The sequence below is a fragment of the Grammomys surdaster genome, unplaced genomic scaffold (assembly GCF_004785775.1).
Source record: "Grammomys surdaster isolate TR1022 unplaced genomic scaffold, NIH_TR_1.0 190, whole genome shotgun sequence".
NCBI classification, from domain to species: domain Eukaryota; kingdom Metazoa; phylum Chordata; class Mammalia; order Rodentia; family Muridae; genus Grammomys; species Grammomys surdaster.
In genome coordinates, this window is record NW_021604635.1 from 4,476,439 (window position 1) to 4,497,770 (window position 21,332).

General features: G+C 49.4%; 1 protein-coding gene across 7 annotated transcripts in view; it reads right to left on the reverse strand.

Moving 5' to 3' along the window:
• The window catches only part of Fyn (FYN proto-oncogene, Src family tyrosine kinase), a 193,331-nt gene that overhangs the window by 47,290 nt on the left and 124,709 nt on the right, over window positions 1-21,332 (reverse strand). For 5 of the 7 annotated variants that reach the window (XM_028769094.1, XM_028769090.1, XM_028769093.1 and 2 more), the window contains one exon: window positions 2,096-2,353. In XM_028769094.1, the coding sequence (XP_028624927.1) occupies window positions 2,096-2,342 (247 nt within the window). In that variant the 5' untranslated portion in view covers window positions 2,343-2,353. Of the gene's footprint in view, window positions 1-2,095; window positions 2,354-14,338; window positions 14,501-21,332 lie in introns of those variants that run through there. The other 2 variants (XM_028769087.1, XM_028769088.1) reach the window with 2 other exon arrangements.

The following is a 21,332-nucleotide window of genomic DNA, read 5'->3' on the forward strand; positions in this document are numbered from 1 at the left end:
CTTGTGGAATGGACCTTCCTGCCCTCTTCCTCCATCACTGAGGGGTTTTATGCACTGGGGATGGAGGAGGAAGCAAAGCAGGCAGGAGAAAATGCAGACTACTCGCGACCTTAGGGGCCTGATGGCAAGGCTTTCTGAAAGATCAGGACACACAATGCAAACCCCCTCCCCCACTCCCCCGCCCCGAGGATGGACATCGGCTAATATCCCAGGCTCTGCATCTTGAAAATGTATATTTATACATATGTACTTTTGCCTAGGTGTACCACATGTGTGTCAGAGCCTGCGGGGACCAGAAGAAGACACTGGATCCCTCTGAACTGGAGTTACAAGTGGTTGAGAGCCATTGATGGAGGTCCTGGGAACAGAACCTGGGTTATCTGTCAGAGCAGTAAGAGTTCTTAACCCCTAAGCCAGGGCACTGGGCTTTAAACTTCAAATAATATTAGGAGTCAGGTGGCTTCTTCCATTAAGACTATCCAAGGAGCCCGTGCTAGTGACCTTAATGAATGAGACATGTTCACTCGGGATTCATATCTAGCCTTCATGAATGAATGAACAGGGTTGATGCTTATGTTTGCTGAATTAAGAGTCAGCAAACATAGAAATCTCAACAAACAGCTCTCACAGAGGGTGTGCGCGTGTGTGTGTGTTTGATACTTTTGGCTTTCTTTTTTCTTCTGTATCTTCTAAGGACAGAGGGCCTAGACTGTTTGCTTCCTTTACAGGCACCTGAGGTGGGGGTGGGGGTGGTGCAGGACACGGAGGTTTGGTGAGGGTCTCATATAAGGCTGGGTTGAGGGTAAGCTAGTGTCACTGTAGCACAGGGATGAGCACAGGGTAGACACTGACAGTGCGGTGCAGAAGAGACAGTATCCAAAGATCACAGGTCAGGACCCTCTTTCAAATCCACAGAGAAAGAGCCTAGCCTCAGCAGTGGCAGCTCTCCGGGTAAAAAACCATAAGTTGTCAGAGCAGACACGAGGCGTCTGTCCCCAGATGAGCCGAGAGACACTACATTCTTTTAAACTTTTGTAATAAACAATTTTGGAACAAATAATGCCAAATATCTGGTTACCATGGTTCACACACTGGGAGAGTATTTGGAAGACTACAAGTACATGAGACAGCTTACAAGAACTGTAGGAAACGTGTGTGAGGACGCATGCCAGACACGCTATAGACCATCAGCTAAGTCAGCAAATAGATGTGGAGCGAAACCTAGCCCTGTGGCGTAAAGACAAGGAACCTTGGGGGAGGGAGGGAAGACACAGAATGTGAACCGGTCTTGACAAACAGAGCTCGGCTTGAAACATACACAGCCGGTGTGGTATCTCATGGCTGAGCTCCCAACACTCGCTGAGGCAGGGGGATTGTTGATAGTCTGAGGACAGCCTGGGCTACAAAGGGACAGCCTGTCTCAAAAGTCACACACAAAGCAAAACAACAAACACACAGACTGTAAGGAGAGAATACAGAGATGAATGAGAACCTGACAAAAGAGGAAAATGCAAATATCCAGAGCAGCAGGAAGTGGCCGGCAGGCTGTACCCCAGAAGTGAGGGAGGGGTGCATGACACTGGAGAGCTCTGGTATACCCCAGAGCCGGTCCTGTTCAGGGTAGGCAGGGCTGGGAGCCCTTGGCTGACAGGCCATGGTGGATAGCTCAGTGTTAACTGGTTCAGAATTCTCAGAGCAGTAACAGGAGACCTCCTGCTCTGGAAAAGCCAGGCATTTGGATCTTAGACATTTGCAACTTTTGGTTTGAATTGGCAGATGGAAGCAGCTGACCAAAACTTCTCTGTTAATACCTTAAAGTGAGTCAACTGAAGCATACATATATGTTTGCCAAAATAATTAGGAGCATAGCCAAAGAGCTGGCCAGATGGCTCACTGGGTAACGGCATTTGCTGCCCAACCTTGATGATCTGAGTTGGATCCCTGGAACCACGTGAGCGGAGGAAGCCAGCTCCCAGAAGTTGTCCTCCGACCGCCACACACTTATGGCATACCTACATCCCATCCACACACAGCTATGACTCTGAGGAGCACAGTTGTGCCCTACCTCAGCCATGCTGACTGACTAGTGGCTTACCTGTCCCTCCTCTCGTGCGTAGGGTCCCAGTGTGAGAGGAAGAGTTCACACCCCCAAAGACGGTGAGTCCCTGGCCCCCGGCTGCGTGGAAGTTGTTGTAGTTCGGGATGGAGGTCACGCCGAAGCTGGGGTAGTGCTGAGGGGTGGGGTCTGTGCCATAGCGGTACCCAGAGCTCTGGTTCAGGCTGCCGTCCCTCTCCTCCGTCAGTTTCGCTGCTTCTTTATCCTTACATTGCACACAGCCCATTATCCAAGTTCCTGATGGGAGAGAAAGAAGGCTCTTGAACATGCATGCTTCCTGGCTGCTCTAACAGGAAAGATGGCAGGTTCCATCAGGAGGTATCTCAGTTCTCTGCCGACCGCAGTGTCCCTCAGTGCTCTGGATGCACAAAGAGAACAGTGCTTATGAGGTACAATGTCCCTCAGTGAGGCCTGTGCCCCCTAAAAATTCCACACTACCACACATCTGCCCAAAGACGGCCCACCAGTTTCTTATGTTTTCCTCTAGTCACCTCAAAAACTAATATGGGCAATAAGTGAGTTTTTTAATACTAGAGCAAAACTTTCCAATGCAGCACCCTCTAAGGAGGACACTGGGAGAGCTGGGGAGGCCAGGATGCAGCCCTACTGTGCGCACTTATCATGAAAGGGTGATCGGTATTAAAGCTAAGAGGAAGTGAGCGTGTGGCAAGTACAACGGGCAGCACCAGCGGCTGTCATGGTGGCCTCCAGCAGCAGAGGCACTTAGAGCTACTAGTTAGCATTTCAATTTCCTATTAGAGTTTGACATTCTTAAATGCTCATTTAGAAAGAACGTTTCTATGGCCTGGAGGTGGTGGTGGACGGAAAGGCTGAGCCATGCTACCCCACCCTCCTCTCACCTGCCCTCCCAGGGTGCCTCATCTGGTAAATTCCTAAAGACCTAGCCGCTCCTGTTGGAATCCTGAGGGGCATGCCCAGGGCTGCTCTGTTTACTTCACTTTTCCTGCTTCAGCTGTTACCTTCTCGCCTGGGGAGGAGGCCTTGACCATACCCGCCCTTTCTTCTGGACAAGCAAGGAATCCACCATGTCCCAGTTAAGATACCACTTCTTTTGTGAGGCCTTCTCAGACCCCCGTTCCACAAGATGGAGTAGTACCTTTCTTAAGTGCCCACTGACTTCTATGCTTTCCCTCACCTTGGGACCCACTGTACCACAGTAAAAGATGGCCTGTCTACTGTCCCACTGCCCCCCCCCCCCCACCATGGTCCATTTCTTCAGATATGCTGCCAACACCCAGCACACAGTAATTACTGAATAAGTAACAACCGAATGAGTAAAAAGCCTGTACTGTATTGTATTTTTTTCTTTTTTCTTTCACTTTGTATCAAACCCAATCTTTCTCCCAGTGCTTTTCATCTGTAGTATGTCTTGCTTCCCCCTTCTCCCTCCCCCCTTTAATTGAGACAGGGTCTCGCTATATAGCTCTGGCTGTCCTGGAATTCACCATGTAGACCAGGCTGGTCTGGAAGGCATGCGCCACCACAGCCAGCCCCTGTCCTGCATTTTCTAGTGTTACTGCTATGTAGGTGAGAAGTGAACTCAGGCATACAGGGAAGGCAATGAATGTCAGCACTGTAAGTGAACAGGGACAGACGGAACTTGCAGGAAGTGTCCCTGCCAAGACTCTGAAAAGGAGCTTTGGGACCAAAGCATCAAATAAGAGACATGTGACATCATGTACAATAACATACACTCTCTGGGGAAGGCAGGGCTGGCACAGGTCAGGAAGAGAGTCAAGACCATAAAGGGTAACTCACATCCACGCAGGAGCTGCACGGGGGTGAGGAGAGAGATGCCTGGTGACAGTTCCAAAACACTGGGCTCGTCCAGACCAGGGCACGGAAGTGCATTTGACACTCAGAGCTCTCACCACCAAAGTGAAGCTGAAGTGAGCTGACCTCAACTTCTTGAGAAGAGGAATGTTTATCAGGCAGCCGCCTACTACTTGAGCTGAGATCACCAAATCTGGAACCCATTTCCTCATAAATCATTCGAGATTAATTTACAGCATACTGTGTCCAAGATGTTCTCTCACTTAATGGTCAGTGAATGATTTTAACAAGTTTCCAACAGGAAACTATCTCCAAGGCATGATCTACTGAGGTATTTCACCACTGCTGCCGTTGCAAGTACCGTATCTCGCTCACTTTATCCTAACTCTTCCATGGGACAACGTTGCTTTGAGTTTGGGCAAGGGCCAGACAGAACATACTTGCTCCAAGTGCTTGGGCCAGACAGAACATACTTGCTCCAAGTGCCTCTTTTTCTTGGGGATTTCATTGATTTGTTTAAGCAGAGGATGTGAGCCAAGAATCACAGGGTCACGTTCGTATCTGCCACCCCTGTCCACCAGGAGACATGATAAGCAATGTCTGAGAATGTTTTCAGTTGCCAAAACTCAGGGAAAGGGATACTTGTACATCTAGTGAGGTTAGAACAGGGTTCCGTCAAGCATTCTACAATGCACAGAATAGCCTCTTGCAACAAGCAATTCCCTCGGCTCCAGTGTTACTGGTGTTACCCCGGAGAAACCCTGATTTTCTCTGAAACCTAAAACCAATGAGAACTTTCAGTCCAAACCATCTTTTTAGTGCAACAAAGCCATCCCTATTAGAACTCTTGCAGAAAACAGGACATCGAATCTCACTTTAAGACAACATTCTAATGTCCCTGTAAAGAGTTCCACAGTGAAACAAGTGATTCACAGTGCAGGTAGTTTCAGGAAAAGGCATAATCCCTGGAAGTCAGGGATTGGCTGCTGGCCCTCTGCCTCACAGTTGTGTGTGTCTCAGGAGGCTGGAACAGAGCTAAGCTTTCTACAGATGTCAAGTGAATAAACCAAGACAATCAAGAAAGGTTGTCCTGGAGAAGATGATCCCTGTGGAGGGAATACACTGCATGCACACACACTGTGAGTGAACTACGCTTCTGCACAGATCTTGCTCGCTCTATTCTTGGACTGACTTGTACGAGGAATCAGGAGTCATGACAGAAGTGGGAGCAAGACAAAACAGAAACAATGCCGACGCTAAGAGCTAATCACGATGCTCTCTGTGAGAACCTGTGGTCTTCTCCCTCCCATGGGGCTCAGGCAGCCCAACCATTCCTAGATAAAGAGTCGGGAGACACTATATGGACTGTGCTCAGTGTCACTGCCGTGAGGCAACTTTCTGGGCATTTGAACTAAGATGAGACTATCTCTATTATTCAGTTTTGTGTGGTGGTTTCTGTGTCCACCAACATGGAGTGTACTAACTATTCCACTTGCTTTTCATTTGTGGGTCACTGCAAAGCACTGTCAGTGCCACTCTGAAGACACTGGGGTCCATGCGTCTGTGTTTAGAAGAGCTGGCAGAGAAGCATCTGACTAACCTGACCCTGTGTGAACAGTCAGGATATCCCAGAGTATAGCCCCTATTTCTCAATCCGTTTGGAAGTGGAGAGGCCCTGTTTCTATGAGAAAGACCCAGGCTCCTTAAACGTAGTAGTCACGCAGGCAGATCTTCTCTAGTGTGCCAGCAACATTACCCAACTGGGGAGGAGCTGCCATACACAGTGAGGCCCGGCCACACCCTCCTCCCACGAGCACAGCAGATATGATCGCTTTATCCTGCTGTCATGGAGTGGCCTCAAATCCTCCACACTGTTCTGTAACAGAGGGTGCCCTGCAGTACTGGGGGTCCCAGCAACCATAGGTGAGGTATGTTCTGACCTGAGCTGGGCTCGGGTGAGTATACACTCTCAATTTCTGAGGCTGGTCTGTGGGCACATAAACAATGAGAAAGCGTCTATGTCCTCAGCTGCCAACCCCAGAGCAATGCTCATGATCAAGTCCTACAGCTGCTGGGTAGCAGAGCCTGGATGAGCACACTGGCCATGCTGGCAAACGCCTTTCTCTGTGGCATGCTGGGGAAGAAAGCCAATGAGTAGCTGTCATCTCAGCGGAGTAGGCTGTTACCCTGGAGCCAACGGAAGAGGGAATGGGGAAGTGACAGACTTAGACTTAGTTCCCCATCCCGACCACCTACACCCCCCCCACACACACCCCATTCCCACCCTGGGAGCCTAGAGGGCAGCGCAGGCCTGGGGAAGGACGGGTGAGGCCTGGCCAGCCAGAACTCTGACGTGACTTGCTTCACTCTCCCTTCTACTCTGGCATTGCCCTTTCCTGGGCAAATCTGACAATGGAGGCTAAGAGAAGGCCGGAACCAGAGCAACTACATGTAAACAGTGGGACTTAGGAGCAGGGTCGTAGGTCGCCTGCAGCTTCCCACACTGTGCCGGAGGCAAAGGCAAAAGCTCCCAGCTTCCTGAATGAACGGCCCTCTTAATGAACAGCAACGGGATGAGAGAGGGCAGGAGGAGGCGGGGCACAGTCAAAGTGGGGTGACCCCAGGAGACCGGGTTCCTGGCACATGGCTTTTGATGCTGGTAAAATCAAAACCACCCACAGGATTGACTTAAGGAACTAGATTCTCAGTAGAGACGGTGAATCCCGTGAGGAGTCAGGGCAGCTGACTGTGAGTTTCCCCCACGTCTGCTGGGGCCTCACTTAGACGCCTGAGCATCATGTGCAGAGCACCACGAGCAGAGCAGAGGTGGCTGGGTTACAGAACCTGCCATACTAGCCTCCTGATTCACCAGCACTTTTCAATCCTGTGCAATGGAGCGTTCCTCCTTCCTAGAACACAGGGCCAAATGCCCTTGGCAGCTTACAGGTCTTTATCTGCCTTTTGGGTACAGACAGAGAGGTCCTAGGAATAAGGAGGATGGAGAAAAAGCAGGGCGCCTTGGTGCTTCTCGGTTACATAAGCACTTGTGGCGGTCCTGAGGCAAAGAGAAGGTCCAGCTGGGCTTGCATTGTGCAACTGTAAGACCGTGGAGGCTGAGCCGCAGACAGCCTCGGTGCTGGGTCCACCCAGTGTCAGCACAGCACAGTACTCTGCCCACTTGGAAAAATCTACTTGCTGCCAGCTGGCAGGAAGAAATGAGATGTCCCCTGCCCTGCGGAGGCTCTGCTGTGGTGGACAGAATTGTAAGCTACCTTCCAGCTCCCTGTATAGCCTCCACAGTAGGTGAGTGAGCCACTCCTGTGTGAGGTGGTGTGACCTGGTAGAGCCAACCTTAGGAAAGACAGTATCCCAATGAGTTGACCTCATCAAGTAGGCCGTGGAGGTGGTGGCTCTTCCTGGAGCTGAAGTATGAGAAGCCATCAAAGCAAGGATCCTCCCTAGAGCAGTTCTTAACCCATGGCCAGCCTTGGGAGCTCCACTGCTGAGGAGAGCGGGGAGCTGGTCAGTTCCAGAACCACAGCAAACCAGAGACTGATCGAGAGTCCATGTGAGTCAGGAAACTGATTTCTCCCTAGCAAGGCCTCAATGACAGCTCAGCTGACACCCTGAGCTCAGCCTTGCTGAGCAGAGGCTCCAGTCACACTATGTGCCAGCTTACGGCCCACAGAATGGTAAACTAATACACGATGCTGTCCGAAGCCTGTAGAAGACGAATGTCTGGTTATGGGATGGGACTGCAGAGATGGTGGCTCCACGTCTTGGCAATCATGGCCAGCATCACAAGTGTTCACGTAAGCCAGAACTGCACTGCACCGCAATGGGAAACACAATGCCACAAATTCTAAGTCTTCCAACGTGGGCACCGCCATGTTTCTGCACTTCATAAGAGGGGAAGGAGAAAGATTGGAGAATGTGTCCACAGCTGAGCTCAGGGTGGGGACGAGAGGTGACAACAGCATGCAGGACCTCTGTAACAAAGTTGCTTTCTGTACCATGGAGCCCTGGCAAGTCCACACAGAGATGTACCTGGAGGCATGAGGGGTAGTCATAGGGAAGGACCTCTACTAGACCACCTCCAGGGCAGGAGCACGGTCCCTCTGAGCCTTGCTGCCTCTGCCTCCCACCCACACCCCACACTGACGAGTGGATTCTATGGAGACGCTGGAACCACAGTGTACAGTGAGTCACCTCTTCCTTGCTATGGGTTGGCATCTTAATGACTGTTTGAGCCAACACAAGTAAAGCAGCCCTCCATTTCCCCATCTTTCCTCGTTGTGGCAAGGGTATTTATACATACCACGAGGGAGGCGGCATCAGTTTCCTTGGTATAAAAATGGGCTCTATTGCATTTAAGACATGATTCACTTTCCAGGCAAATTATCTCATAAAATGTGAAATGTTCATATACTCTGCCCCACTCCTAACCAAACACAAAAGACGTACAGACTCGTGGTAGAATGCTGTGAAGGAAAGGCCCCAGCAAACACACCTGCTAACATCCCGAAGTCTCTTAGGTGAGAAGAGCATGCGACAGGGGAGTGTGCACAATGCAGATACTGACCACATGTAGTAGCCAGAAGACTGGACCTGCTACGCATCAAATCAGAGCTTTACGTCAGCAACAGTGAATGTCTGGCTGCTGGATCATCCATGTGTGGTTACTGCAGAGGCTTGGGGAGAAGAGGACAGATCGTGTCCCACCCTGCACAGCAATGGGATGAAACTAACCATTCACAAACACCATGGTGCATTAGGAAAGAGGCAATTTCTGGCACCTGGAACCAGTTCTGGTATTGCTTGTGCAGATAACCCCCAGGCTGAGAAACTGCAGTGTCTTTTCCTCCCGTACACCCTCCCACTCACTGTGCCTGGAGCTCTGAAGGCATGTAGTGGAAGGGAGACAGAAGTGCGAGCCCCTGAGGGTGAGCAGTAACACTGCTGTCAGCCAGCCAGGCACTGGATGGGCTCCCAAACCTAAACGGCAAATGAAGCTTTCACAGGGAATCATGGACGGGCTCCAGCGAGAGGATAGAGATACTTCTTGCACCCACTTTACTTTGGATCTCTGAGTTGACAAAAGAAACAGAGAACTTGCTGATACAGACAAGAGTGATTAACCCTGTGTGTATGAAGGGGTTCAGGAGATGGCACCCCACCTTCCCCAACTCTTCCAGACCATGACCACTGTGGCACAGTCGTCTTTCTTTTTTTCTTAAAGGACCCATTACTGCCATTTAATTCCTGAGTTCCAGAACACATTCTTCATCCTCAAAGAAAGCCCTGTGCATTAAGCAGTCTCTATTGTCCCTGAAACCTATCTAATTTACCTTAGGTCCCTATGGATTTGCCTATTCCAGATATTTGGTATGGATTGAATCATATGATACATAACCTTGGTTTCTTTCTAGTTTTCATTAGGGCGCGATACATTTAAGATTCACTCATAATGTAGTAATGCAACAATGTATTGAAGTATCATTCCATTAACCACTAAATATCTGTCATTATATGACTCTATCATAAGGCGCTTGGCCATTTAGAAATTATGGACATCCTGGCTACTTCCTCTTTTGAATACTTCTGTTATTAACATTTATGTACAAGTTTATTTCGTAGATAAACATTTTTAAAATGGATTTCTATAGACAAGACAAACCAACTAGGGGAGAAATGAGGGGATATCTTTGGTAGCACCTCCGCTCCCCCCGAAACAAAAGGGAAAATACCACTTTCCACAGTAATCAGAGAAACAGTTTAGATTAGTGATTTAATTAGTGACTAAATTCACAGATGAATACTCTACCCAATAGTGACAGAGGGTCCCTTGAAATGTGTATGCTCCTGCACTGCTGTGGAGACTGGGAATTAATACAAAGACTTTGGGTAAACCAGACTGGTAATATCAACAAGGGGCCTTAAGACAGGCTTGCCTTTTGGCCTGTGAGCTTGTGCTGAGAGAGATTTTTATGAGATGTTGATTATCACTTGGGAAGTTAGAAAGCATGCAGAGGTGGTGAATATCTAAGGTCTGTCTACGACAGAATGGTAAGCAGAGGAGGAAACAGGCATGAGCACTCTGAAGCAGTGCGCTGTGTCTAAGAGGTACTGGGCCATTCCAGCTATGACATGGATGCCTGCACTGTGCTCCAGGGGACAGGCTGAGATCACCACGGGGTGGGGGGGCAGTACTGTGGCAGGCTGCTTCCTTAGTTTCTGATTTCACTGCTCAGACTGCACAGAGACTGACTGGGAGAACAAGCCATTTTGATAATGAGATTAAGTTGCCTTTATTCTTTTGTAGGAAATATCCCTTGTTTCAGTTCCCAGCTGACTTTGTATGTAAGCTGAAACAATCATATACTAATGAAGTCTAAAACTGGAGAGGGGAGGGGAGCAGCTAATTCAAAGCACAGTAAGAGGCAACTTCTGGAAGGTACAATAACTAACCAGTTAAGAACAGTGAGTGTGCTTTCTACTCCTTGGTGGGTGGTGAGGGGCCATGCAGCAAACAGGCGGCGAGAACACACAGATACAGTTGCAGAAACCTTACTGTGGCAGGTTAAGTCAAACCCGGGGACGCAATGGGTAACCAAGTCAGACCTGGGCGGACAAGGTGGGGGCACTGAAGATGCCTCGGCTCTAAGGCCTATGTGCTTGGAGAACCCACCCAAGGAGGAATGGCAGTCCTTAATTAAGCAGGGTCTTCTTGGAACTGAGGCCTTGGACTGGGCTGAGCAGTGCCCTGGTCAGCCCTAGGGAGGGGAGGACTAACCAGCACTTGTTCTCTGGATGCTGCTGCTGGTGGAGGCAGGGGGATTTGTCCTAATGCTTGTTGCTTTCAGCCTCTCCCGCTGGCATAGTTAGCTTTGACTTCTGAGCTAGTTTTCTTGAATCCTGGTGAGCAGAGGAGGGAGCAGCCCCGCCTTATGCAACTTAACACTGTTCTGAAACACTAAGGTCTACCGGAGACTTCTCACTGTACATACTTCTCACTGCCGATATACAGTCAAGCAAGTAACCACCACTCTGCCCATGCTCTGTGGAAACAACCACAGGAAACCAAAACCAAAACCATGGGCTTCTAGTCGCAAACCAGCACAGAGAAACAGGAAGGCCAGTGTCGCATCTGGGACTCAGTGGCAATGTCTGGCTCTCTGGCCTCCTCTGTTTTACAACAGTTGTAGCGGGACTGGCCGAGAGCCAGGGGGGTCACAGTGTCACCTGGCACAGACACAAGCAAACACATTAGCACAAAGTGGCTGTCTGAACAGGCATCACCAAGGTCCCTTCTACAGGAAGGAGGGGGATAGAGTCCAGGAGGTTCCTTCTCTGGCAGAATGAAAACTTGCTCTGCAGATCTTCCAGTCACCAGGAGGTTCCTGGCCAGATGATTCTGTGTGAGCCTCGGCCTTTCAGAAAACAGTGGATTCCTCTCTTTGATTCAGCAGCTCCAGCCAAGAAGATCCAGCTCTTAAAGAAGCAGATGGCGGGGTGGGTGCGATGGCTCAGTGAGACAGGATGACTGCTGCAAAGCCCACAGAGCTAAGTTTGATTCCTGCTGAGGGGAGAACTGACCGTTCCCAAGCTGTCCGACCTCCACACTCATGCCACGGCTTGCATGGGAGCTTTGCCCGGGTGCACACACAAATAAATAAAATATAATAAAAAACATGAAAAGCTACAGATGAGCAAGCTTGCCGGGACAGTGGGCGTGGTTTCTGCATCGCCCGCCCCTTTGCTCTGAAGCGTGGCTCTGGAAACAGCCCCGGTAGACTCTACCGGACTGACACTGGTGTGAGGACAGATGCCATCTACACTGTAAGTCTGGAAGTGAGACAGGCGTCTCCTTTGAAGGAGGACAGGGAGCCCTGTGTCTCATAGCCACTGGGACTGCATGTTGGCACGTCCTCCAAGCTACGAGGAAGCAGGAGCACAGCAGCGACAGCCTCTGCGCCGGGCAGTGATTTAGAATTTCAAAGCTTTGCAGCTTTGGTGTGAATGCCGATAAACCACGCAGTTGGAAAACACACTCAGCTTGAATTCTGGGGCTTCTAAGAGCAAAGAGCAGTGACAAAGGATGCAGAAAGGCCGACTCCAGCCAGCCTCCTCCCACCTCTTTAGGGTACAGAGTCTGTGAGGAAAGGAGGGGGAGGGGAGGGGGCTTTCTGCTTTCCTTGAGTTCCCTCCCTGCTGCGGAGCCTGGCTATGCAGTCCTTTGGTTTTTCATAAGAGGATCTGCCTTTAGGATTGGGAGTGCCTTAGACCCAGAGGAAAGGAAAGAAGGGAGGTACGAACAGGGAGCCACCTGCAGGCAGCCAGCGCTGGTTCCCAGCAGCCCTTAGAGAACGGCATCTGAGGTTGCAAACTGGCTACTCTGAGGAGGTTGCTGCTGCTGCTGGCACCTCTGCTGCTAATCCACCTGATGACGAGATTGAGGCCTGACAGAAACCTTGTCAGTTAAAAAAACCAAATCAATCAAAAAAGAAGGCACAGACGTTCTGTGAGCCACCGTAGATCTCTATGTATTATCAACTGATTAGAAATGCATGCTAAGGCAGTCTAACACTGATGTTTACTTGGCATGTATATTACTATTACTAATAGTTTTATCATTACTACTATTATCAGTGCTGTCTCAGAGAATTAGCAGCCTAGAGAATTCTGCTATCAGGAGGTCTGAAAGAATGCAGATTGGGGCTGAGCATGGTGGTACACATCTTTGATCCCAGCACTCCAGAGGCAGAGGCAGGCAGACCTCTGTGGATCCTGAGGCCAGGCTCGGCTACACTGCAAGTTCCAGGAGAGTCAAGCCTACATCACAGAGAAACCCTGTCTTAAAAAACAAAAACAAACAAAACTTTAAAAACTCTCCCTCAAAATAGCTTTGACAATCCTGAGGTCCAAATCTATCCCTGATAATAATCAAATCACGGAAGAGGCCGGGGAGGAGGGGTGTGGCAGGCTGTCCCTCATCCCACTAGACAGCCACAGGAGCGGTTTCCAGTGGCCCTGGCCGTATAGCTGAGGACCACACCTTCGGATTTTCTCTACCCAGCTGTTTCCATGTTATTTCACCTGAGGGCTGATTGCAAATGGCTGTGAAAACCCCAGGTTCTTTATCTTTTAGGTGCTATCTGTCCCCCTTCCTTCTTATTTCCTGTGGCATGGAAGAAGTATGTGGTTTGGGGAAACAGCTTCAACAAAGAGAAGAGATCAACCAGTTAAGGAATGGTGTGGCATCAGGACAGCAAGAGCCTTGGAAGGCATCATTCACCCTAATTCACCAGCTTTAACTGCCAGGCAAGAGACACTGTCACGTGTGAGCCCTTATATTGAAGAGGGCCAGTGTAAGGGACACGGTCGTTCTGTTATGACAGCCTATACCTGGATTTAAAGGAGCAAGGGGGAAGTGAATGTAACACAGTAATCAAGGCTGGATCTGTGGGGCACATGCCCCTGTCCCTCTCCCACTGGCCACCAAGCTCCTGTGAGCAAGAAAACAACCAACACCTCAACGAGAGAACAAGCCTTTTCAGCACTGTAAATGCGGTCTCTTTAAGTCCTCAGAGCAACCTCGCCCATGTTTCAGGTAAGGAACCTCTAGCTAACAGAACCGAAGGCCATGCCTGGAGTATGTGGTTTGTAAGACTTGGATCTGAGTCCAGGTTACTGCATTCATATTTTCTATACACTACACCATGATGTCTTTTCAGTGGGACACTCCGCATGCAGACGTCCCCAAGGGACAGGGAGGTTGCCTCATATGTGACTATGACATCTTAGTTTCTTAGTAATGGGCTCATGCTGTACAGAAGGGCTGAGAGTAGTGGCATCAGCCAGATGCTGAGGGACTGTGTGGCCTGGAGCCTGGTGTTCTCACTGATGAGCACAGAGGCTTCCACTGGAAGTGGTGATGCTGATGCTTTTTGAAGAAGCCAGAGCTTTTCTTTACAGACTCAAACAGAACCATGGAGCCCACAGACCAGTGTAGATCCCATGCTCCTAAGCTAAACCTTTGGATCAGAGGACTTCTGCAGTAACCCAGCCAAAGGGTTACGTTTGGCTGTTAAGTGCTCATGCACTCCTGCTGTTTTTACCTTAACCCTTACGCTAGGCTTTGGGTGTCCTTTCTAACTGCAGTTTTCAGAAGCTCTCCGTGTGCCCTTGTGGCTAGTATGAAGGGTAACTTATGGTCTGGCTCTGTGGCTTCTGTCCCTACCTCCTCCCTCATCTTAAGGAGGCTTCTGTTCACTCTCCCGGTCTGTTTCTACCCAAGAGGTTGCTAGGTACAGCTGTTCTTCTGAGCTCAGATGAGGAAGAAAGAAAGCAATAACAAGAATGAAGCAACTTCCTCCATTCCATCCTTCAAACAAAAGATACCCAGAAATCACCATAGTAACAAATTACCAGTTCTCAACGGCTTCACTTCCCTTGTGATTTTGTCCTTCTGCCCGTATCCTTGCGTCTGTATTCTTCTCTGCTTCCAGCCTTTACTCAGTGAGCACATTTTGGTCCCTCTTCTGTGACAGACACTGTACAAGGGGAGCAGTCTCTGCCCTGAAGGAGCTTACTTATACTGAAGAGGGAGATAGACAGACACACGGACGGCCTCAAGTGAGGAAGTGAGTTGAGGGTGGCTGTGATTTACAAGGTGATTGGCTACTAGCTCAGAGAGAAAAGGGATGCCACCAGAAGCAAGGGACAGCATGGGACAGCAAGGGACAGCAAGGGACACTGGATCGCACTAACAACACAATGCTCTCAAGGAGCTGTAGGTGGCCCTATGGCTGATTCATATTCATAGAGCACTCAGACATGTGCCCAGCCAGGCTCACTGGGTAGCTGGTTGAGAGAAGCTTACAGTTAAATGGAACTGAAGCATGCAGGTGAGAAAGTGGAGAAGCAGGCAGAAGCCAGATCGTACATGTTAATTCTACCTGTATCTGCATTTTACCCTGCCACGTATTAATCACCTCCTTTGATCTACGATAGCCTCACAAGCTGAGTATTATCGGCGTCACTACTATGCACCAATGACACTGTTTTACAGATGGGGAGGTCAGTGGAAGGAGGTCAAGTTACCGAGTCAGGCTTCACAGCTAGTCTGAACTGGATTTTAGCCAAGGCGTGGCTGAATCTAAGACCTGCACTCTTAGCCATGGGCTGATAAGCCAGAGCATTTGTACATTACCCAGCGGGTGGTTGTCCAGGACTCTGTGGGAGGTAAAGTGGGTTATGACCAGACACACCGAAATAGGGGAGAGAGGAGCACCATGGGGCCAGTCAAGAGGCCAAGAGTGGGAGGACTGTGTAGGCGGCTGACAGACTCAGGCAAGTGAGGTGTGACTTCGAAAGCTGGACACACCACTCCATCCATTCTAGCTACCCATCTATGCATAATTCATACCTCATAAATCATACAGTGACAGCAGAGGGGCAGCTTCTGTTGACCTGAGAATGAAGATCTGAACCACGGATGCCTGCAGAGGTGACTGGCCTTGGGCTTATGTAAGCTCCATTACTGGAGACCCCTGCACTAAAAGAGCCCAGTGATCTTTGTGGGTTTCGAGGAGTGGCGCGTGGAAGCTCACTGTGCAGCTGTGTAGGTGGTAACTTAAACATGCTGAGGGCAGATTGCACATGGATATCTGTAATGCAGGACACCAGAAAGCAATTCCACCACCCACCACAGACGCATGCGCAGACTGGTGATCAGCAACAGATTGACATCTGGGGTGAGAAGTCTAAGGGTCTGACATGCTTCTCTGTCTGCAGAGTCCGCTCTATCAGGCCAAACGGGAACATTTTTATCACAGCAGCGGAGGGGACTTGCTCAGCCAACCAGCAGCAGTCAACACCTGCAGCTCTGGGAAGCAGTGCTACGTCCTTGCATGAAGCAGACTGGTGTGTTTTGGGAAACAAGCCTTATAAGACTGTAGGTGATGGTGGCCGGAGTGTGGCTTCATGTTCTGCTCCAGTTCGGGCTCCATACCTCCCAGACTGACTCAGCAAACAGCAATGGTGCACACTTGGAATAAGTCAGGAAGCAGTTCTGTCATACTTCTGACAACGGCTGATTGCAGACTGACTATCAGACCAGGGGGGCAGGATACAGCCCCACATACAACAACCTAGTTCTCAGTGTGTCCTACCCATCAGCCTTGTCCTCAAGATGCACGTCCTTCTGGATTCCTCCATTCCCAGCCATCCCCTTCTCTTAGGACCTGCACTTTCTCCATAGGTCCTACCCTAAAGCAACAATGTTACTAAAAACAATGGATCCTCTTGGGACAGACAGAACACACCAACCCCAGCGTCCTGAAGGCCTCTTCCTTTGTCAGGATGCTGCAACGTTTCTGTGGCACACTCACTGACCTCCCTTCTGGTCACTGTTCTTTTGTGTGTCAAACGTTTGACTCTTCAGGTTAAAACAGCAGCTTCAAATGTCTCCTCTTTGTTTTGACTGTTTTTTTTTTTTTTCCTGGACAAAATTAATACAGACAATTTTATCTTCCTTTTGTGGTACTAGAGTCTTTGGGAGTCAAAGTCAGCTGACAGCGCAATGATAAGCTTTTCTTTCACTGTGACTTAAAGCTTCATTATAGATAACTGGCAAAACAAACAGACATCTCACCTGCTGTTCAACCTAAAGCAAGCATCTCACTTGACTTTCAACCTAAGCAAAACACAGTACTGGCCACAGATATCTTGCATTCAGTGCTGTAATCCCAACACAAGGAGGTCTCTGTTGGCACGGTTTTCAGCCTGTCAGCAGAAGTGCTGGTGACCATTCGGAATAAGAGAATTCACATACAGCTCTGGCAGCATGGAGACTACCGAAACTCTAGAGAAGCAGTTTCACACCTACTGAAGACGAGGTCAGCCTTCCCTGTGGCCACTCTGTTCCAAACATGAATCTGAAAGAAACGTGGCCCATGAAGCCGTGAGCTGTGCACTGCCTAGGCTGAGGCTTAGCACTGGAGGAGCGGTCTCCTCCCACAGGCACAGCCCCCAGAAAGCTACCACAAGAGTTAGAGCTGTACAGCACACCCCTGCAGGTTGCGAGTCCAGGCCACGGGCTGCTTCTCCTTCTCGGTGCCTGGCTACTGGGGAGGCTTAGCTGGTGTTCCGCCATTCACACCCCATCTCAGTGCAGGGGGAGACTGGAGTCTTAGGCATATCCTCAAACAGGCTTGAAGTATTCACACAGGGTGGGTACCCTTCAGCAAACACTTCCCAGTGTCCAGATCAAATGACAGTATGGCAGCATGTCAAAGCAAGGGTAACTTCCCAGTGTCTAGATCAAGTGACATTACGGCAGCATATCAAAGCAAGGGTAACTTCCTGCCTCCACTGCTTTGCTTCTGGTTCAGGCTCACTGTGTGACAATGGTGCCTTATCACCTCACAACCATCGTTTTTCCTGCTGGGGACATCCTCCATCTCCAAGCCTCCACATCTCTAAGAGAGTGAGTGGGGACGCCCATGGGTTGGCCAGACAGCCGTCTCATTACGTCCATTCCGAGGGTTCTATTTTGGAACTGACATATCCTCAGTGCAAAGAGCTATTGTTCTTTTAGTTTTAAAAATGTCTCCCAGGTGTGAAAAGCTGTGCAAGATCCACTGGGCACCTGAGACCCACCCGGTCACTCAGCACCAGTGACATGCAGAGGGTGGAGACAGTCTGAACTGTTAACTAAGAGCAAGATGCCTACAGGGGGGAGATGCCCAGCAAACTGAGGTGCTGAGGTGACGGAGATGCAAATGACGTCTGGGATGGTTTTAAGGAGGACACACACTGGGATTCCACACACCCAGTCCCAGTCCCACCGCCTGCCAGCACTCTCCTCCCAGGTTGGGGATGCTGACTGCCCAGCCTGTTTCCAGGACTTCTCTGAGGTTACAGGGAGGAAGGGTTGGGAGTGAAGCCTCCATTGTAGCAGTCCCCAGCACCTCTGCACCTTGTCATCCTCCAGGCAGAAAGGTGAGACTGAGAGGGAGGGAGGTTCCTAGTTTAGGTAGGTGGCTTCTTCACTGTAGCGTGGCTCTACAGTCAATGCTGCTGAGAGGCAACTGGTTCGGCAGCACTCTGAGGTCCGAGGGAAGGAATGGCTGGGCCATATGGCACAGGCAGGCCTATAATCCTAGCTTCTCCGGAGGCTGAGGCCAAAGGACCACAAGGGTGTGGCCTGCATGAGCTACAGACAGTGAATTTAAATCCAGCTGGACAACTTGGTGAGAGCATGTTTTAAAACAATAGCAATAAAACCCAAAAGAAAAGGGCTGAAGACAGCTCACTGTCGGAGGTTTGTGCCTAACACGTGCTGAGCCCTGGGTTCAATCCTCAGTCCTCAGGGGCAACTTTACATGATTCGGATGGACAGACATCGAGAGCACACAGTCAGTACCTAATCACCCAGACAGTAGTTGCTTAGTAGGCACCAACAGATGTGTGTATGTGAGGGCAGATTCACGCTGGGGCTGGAGTGTTCTCTGGCTGGCAGAGCTAACCTGCTTGTTCTGGGTACCAGTGAACTCAGAGATTTCCTGGCCGCCTGGAGATAGGCAGGCATCTAATGCAGACATCCCTAAACAGAGTCTTCATGAAATGAGTTGATTGACAAAAACATGGGTTATTATGATTAAAAAAAAAAAGAACTAAAAAAGAAAGAAGAAATTAAGGAGGGGAATACTGTATGTCTGCCTAACACATCTGAGCTGAATTCAGCAAAGACTCTACTCTTTTATAAAAGGCATTACTCTTGTGGTCCTACAAGGACACCTCTGCCCCTTTAAGACAGCATCTCCCTGTGTAGGCCAGGCTGGCCTGGAACCATGGAAACGTTGTCTCTGCCTTCTGAGTTCTGACATCACAGGTGTGAGTCACCAACCACATCTTGCTAAGATGTATGTACTCGATTGTTTTTCTGAGACAGGGTCTCCCTGTGTAGTCTTTGGTAGCCTTGAACTTGCAATTTTCTTGCCTCTGACTCCCCTGGGATCACAGGTGTGCACCACTGAGCCAGGCTACTACGTTTCTGATCTATTATTTGGGAGGTGGTGGTAGAAGATTGCTTACATTTTATTGTAACTCTTATGTTGAAAAATCTCCGTCTGCATCATGCCATCAAAGGGCCGATTTAAGATTCACCAAGTGTAGGCACTGGGGTGAGTGGCATTACTGCATAAAATACCTGTTTTACCTAAATATCAGTGTTTAAACACAGCCTTTCCTGAGGCGTCTCTCTAGTGACTGACAGCAGAGAAGAGCAGGCAGATCTAAGGACGGAGGGGTTACCCCTTCTCCACTACTGAGAACCACAGGCAGAATGCATTCTGTGAACACTGGCATGTTAGGCAGAGTCCTTTGCAGCCTGGGAATTCAAGGGGAATCAGGAACAAGTGTTTACAGCAGTTATCTTTGAACTCTTCTGTGACTCCCTGAAGGGCTCTCAGCCTGTCCTCTCCCCCAAGGGTGTTCCGGCATACCAGGGTTGTCTGACCAACATGACTTCTCTATGTTTTGAAAGAAGAGGCTCAGACAGAGCAGTTGTACTGCTGAAGCTAACCAGTCCCTAGATGCTGTGGACAAGCCACCGTCTCAGCCACCCGAACAAGGCCAGCTTGGCCTTCCTTACCTATGCTATACCAGTGGGAAGGGGGAAGGGACAGAGGAAACCCCAGTTCATCTAGAAGTCAGGGGGAACCTGCAGAGCTGACCCAAGGTGATGTAGTCACCTTGTTTCAGGCTATGTAGTCAGGCTGAGCTTGTCACGATGGTTACAAGCTCTGTGGCTGAGAGGTTACAGCAATGCTTCCTAAGACATAGGCTCCGTTTTTTCCTTCAGTTAGGTACTGAAGAATGTCTGAAAGACAGCTGACTCCTGGGTGGAAGCCAAGAACCAGACAGAAGGAAATCAAAATAGAGAACTGAAAACCTATTTGGGCACTTGAAGAGATTTTTCTCTTTTTGAGTCTGGCTACTTTCTTTTGCTTGTTAAATGAAAAAGTTCCAACTATATATAACTTTCAGTCCTCAAGTTTTTCTATGAATTAAAGGATCTGTGCAGAATTGGGGGTGGGGAGCGGGTAGTGTTGGTGACTGCTGGGGCTAAGGGATTAGGCGAGTGACACAGTTGAGTTGTAGAGTTCAGAGGGACCACACAGATAACCACACAGATAACCACAAGTGAGCTCCATCCGGGACACACACGACATAACCATCGTGAGGCCAGTGAAGAGGAGGACACGCAAGACAACAGTCCCACAATACACCTGCTGGAGGCAAGCATGTACCCAGGACCTGTTTGTCCTGCATCTGTGTTAGAACTTACTTGAGCATGAAGGTGGTAATGGGAGGAGACCATGCCAATACATAACTGACAACCAAGATGATGGAACTAGGATTAGAAACAAAACAAACAAACAGTGGAAGATTCAAACCCAGAGACAACAATGACTTTCCTGAGTCTCCAGAGCCAGCCTGACCTGCCTCGCTCTGGGCTCAGCATGGGAAAATTTATCTGCTAAAGGTGTTAAGTGATTGGAAAATGGCCAGTAAAACAATTACAGATGAAACGAACTAACTGAGTCAGGAAAAATCTCCAAATGCATGCTATTCCTGGCCAAGGACTTCCCCTGTTAGACATTATCCTAAGAACAAAAATGTATATAAAGACTCAGCAACACTTACTTCAGTGCAATCCATGATAATGGAAAACTGGAAATAATCTAGGCACTCACCCACAGGGACTTAAGAAAACATATCAAACAGACTCCTATGCAGCGATTACAATGACGGTGTGGCAGACTGGTAAGATGTTTATGCCATGTTAAGGGAAATACGCAAGTTACAAGTACCAGGAGAATTATGACAGTGGTTCTCTCGCTCTCTAACCCAGCCCCTACCTGCGTAACCCCTGGGGGAGGCAGCCCTGCTGTATTGGGAATACATTGGAACTATTTTATCAGTTCTGCCCTGGCTCCCACAATCCTCTCCTACTCATCCTCTCTCCTCTGTACATCCTCTCCAGCCACTCGGTGCCTTGCTGTTCTTTGAATGCACACTCTCTGACTCAGTCCATGCCAGTGCAAGCCAGCCTGCCTGTGTATGCTCAGCATCCCGAACTAGTTCCACCACAAAGCACTCAGTGGGTGGATGCTGTAATCTCATTAGACATTATACGTATGTAGATTAATCAGTGGAGACACCTTCACAGAAGCAAATGTGCCTGTAATCTCAGGGAAGGGGGTCTCTGGCAGCGCAGCCAACCTAACTCTATCAGAGGGTCGGAAATACAGCTCAGTGACAGAACACTGGCCTAGTATGAGGCCCCAGGTTCAATTCCCAGTAACACACACACACACACACACACACACACACACACACACACACACACACA